Raw genomic sequence first — 2,962 nt, 5'->3', positions numbered from 1 at the left:
TTTGTTTAAATTAATGACTTCAAAAGGGTAATATATAAAACTGTACAATATTCGAAAAAATACTTAAGAAATAAACCAATAACAGGAGTATTTAAGATTATAAAATTTTGATAGTGAACGTACAATAAAATTATAGGCAGGTGTATAGCGTCAACCCCTCTTTCTATTCACGGCTCTTGTTTCAGAGTCCACACAGTTTCTATGGTCGGAGATGATTGAAAATCAAATACATTAATTTATAAATAACTGTAACTGTGTGTGGCTTCATAAGCTACAGGCCATAAGGGAGGGATTTAATAAAAAGAAAAGAAAAAAAACACCCTCCAAGTGCTATTATGTTGGTACCTCTACAACTGGAATGAGGGCCTATTTGCATATGCAAAAAAAATAATAATAATTACAGATCTGCTACGAGTATGTTACAAAATAATGAATGTAAATATGTTGAGAACTATAAAGCACTGTGAGCCCGAGGAGAAGCATGAGGTGGACTGTAAAATGGCCTCTGGTGTCCAAACAAATTAAGGGGGAAAATAAGTGAAAGAGCCACTATTATGATCTGTTTCCCCCTCCATTCATCATACAAACAGAAGCAAAGCCCGCACACATCAAACCAAAACATCAGTCCCAGCTGTATTCCTATAGCATTATTATGGAGCTGATGGGACATGGTGACACAAACCAAAGGCGCTGGCAGGTTATTAGGCACATTTTTGTTTTTATATCCGTGATGTAGAAAATAATTTGGCGGGCTCCCAAAAAAAGTGATCTGAAAATGTGACGTTTTTTTGATATGCCGCTATAGAGTAATGCCCTCATGACAGTTAGAAAAATGACGAAGGCTTGAACAGGTATCTCTGTTATTGTTATTGTCTTGGGTCAGTGCTGGAGGCGTCTGGAGGAGTCTGTGACGGGACGGGCGAGGATGGCTGGAAGGTGCCACCACGCTCCCCCGTGCGCTCGAGTGTCCTGTCCGGGGTAAGAGGGGAGAGAGAGGAGGGGAGGGGAGGTGGAGGGGGTTGTGATTCCTCCCGGTGCTTCGGTCAGAGATCGTGGCACGAGGAGGCGTCTCCTGCACTCCCGCTGTGAGAATAGGGTCCCTCGTGTTGCGGCGGCTCTCCCGGCGGCGTCATACGTTTCTCCTTCTGCCTCCGGTTGCAGAACCAAACGCGCACCACCTCCTTCTCCAGCTGCAGCGAGTCCGCCAGTGAGGTGATCTCCGGCGCAGAGGGTTTGGGACACTTGAGAAAGTGTGTCTCCAGGACCCCCTTTACGCTCACCTCGATGGACGTCCTCTTCTTCCTCTTCCTCCCCTGAGCTGCTATCTTGTCTATACTGCTAGAGCTGCCTGTTGTCGAGTCTGCCTCCTCCAGCCACTTGTTCAGCAGCGGCTTTAGTTTGCACATGTTTTTAAAGCTCAGCTGCAGAGCCTCGAACCTGCAGATGGTAGTTTGGGAAAAGACGTTACCGTACAGCGTGCCCAGAGCCAAACCCACGTCCGCCTGCGTAAAGCCCAGCTTGATTCTCCTCTGTTTGAACTGCTTGGCAAAGTGCTCCAGCTCGTCCGAAGTCGGCGTCTCTTCGTCGGAGTGGTCGTGGCAGTGGTGCCCGCCGAGGTCGCTGTGCTCGGGGCTGAGTGTGTCCCTGAGGCCCGGGTGCATGCCTTGGCCCTGCGGGTTAGGTGGAGGTGTGAGCCCGCCGTGGTCCAGCATGCCGTTGACAGTGAAACCCGTCTGGGAGTAGATGTTGATCTGCTGCCCGCTGGTGATGGAGGAGTTGTGGGACACAGGAGTTCCCCAGGCTCCCGGGTGGTTGCCATGGTTGTTGTGATGAGGGGAGTGATGCGCTACGTGCGGGGAGCGGTGATGGATGATGCCGAGCTGCAGGTCCTCTCTCCCTGGTTTGACGTCCTGCTGCTCCATGGAAGCCGACCAGGGGCTGCCCTCCGATAGGCTGCTCGCCCACTGGTGCCCGAGCGGGTGCCCGTTGCTCTGGACGCTCTGCAAGTAGTCACTCTGGAGGAGTTTCTGGTGTCCTCTGTAGGGGCTAGCAGGCTGCATGGCCTGGCTGTCCGGGTGGATCATGGGACTCGAGCTGAGCAGGGTGTAGGGGCTGGAGGCAGCTGTGGCCATGCTGGCTGCTGAACCCCACTAGTGCTACTGAAAGGAGGGAGCAGCTCAGCCTCTGACATCTCCCTCTCTCTGGAGTCTCGGCAGCAGCCTGGCAGTGACTGACAGCCTCCACCGCCACTCACAGTCCGACCGAGAAGCAGTGACGATGCGTTTCCACCAATGACGGCGTACATCCCCGAATCTCCGCCTCTGGAATGAGTCGCGGATAGCAAAGGGTTACTGGCAGTCGAACCGGAAGTGAGTCGGAGTGCTGGTCCAGTGGGTCTGGCTGTGGAACGATGTGCGCGTGGAGTGCAGTTCCTGTTTATTAATTAAAGTTTCCAGCTGATTTACGCGCGAGTTTATTGCTGCTCCTGTCACCCTTGAGCGCGTGCGAAGGAGGAGATTAAAGCGCAATGGCATTTGTTAGACGTGCCAGCACTTAAATTAGAAGGATACAATCAAACCCAAAGCAGTTCTCACTGCTAATCATTAACTTTTAGAGAATACTTCCTCAGGTGTTTATATGATGCCACGTCTAAAGATAGTGTTTTACGCAAAAGGTGTTTTACGCACGGGCCAACAGATCTCCATATCTATTTTGGTCAGACAGAATGAGGCACGTTATGGGCCTAAAAGTGTAATTTAATAGTCTTTAGAACAAAATGTCCACAACATACTTTAAATAGAACATTTCTCTGATAAACTAAGCTCACTCTTTTTGCTTCTACTGTGGAAAAATATGTTCATCAGGCAGATTTAATCTCTGAAACGTCATCATTTAAAAAAAAAAAACATTTTCTCAAATAAGTAAACGTTCCCTACACACTTCACACTCACACTTTCACTCT

At 49.4% G+C, this 2,962-nt stretch overlaps 1 protein-coding gene across 1 annotated transcript; it reads right to left on the bottom strand.

Annotated features, from left to right (window-relative positions):
• Positions 1-1,043: 1,043 nt before the first annotated feature.
• Positions 1,044-2,132, bottom strand: LOC128362541 (POU domain, class 3, transcription factor 4-B-like). Its single transcript, XM_053323320.1, has one exon. It carries the CDS (start codon positions 2,130-2,132, stop codon positions 1,044-1,046), a length of 1,089 nt encoding a protein of 362 aa, XP_053179295.1.
• Between the last annotated feature and the right edge of the window lie 830 nt (positions 2,133-2,962).

Source organism: Scomber japonicus, chromosome 8 (assembly GCF_027409825.1).
Source record: "Scomber japonicus isolate fScoJap1 chromosome 8, fScoJap1.pri, whole genome shotgun sequence".
NCBI lineage: Eukaryota > Metazoa > Chordata > Actinopteri > Scombriformes > Scombridae > Scomber > Scomber japonicus.
Note: the sequence above shows the minus strand (reverse complement) of the source record. Positions and strands in the feature narration are given on the sequence as shown.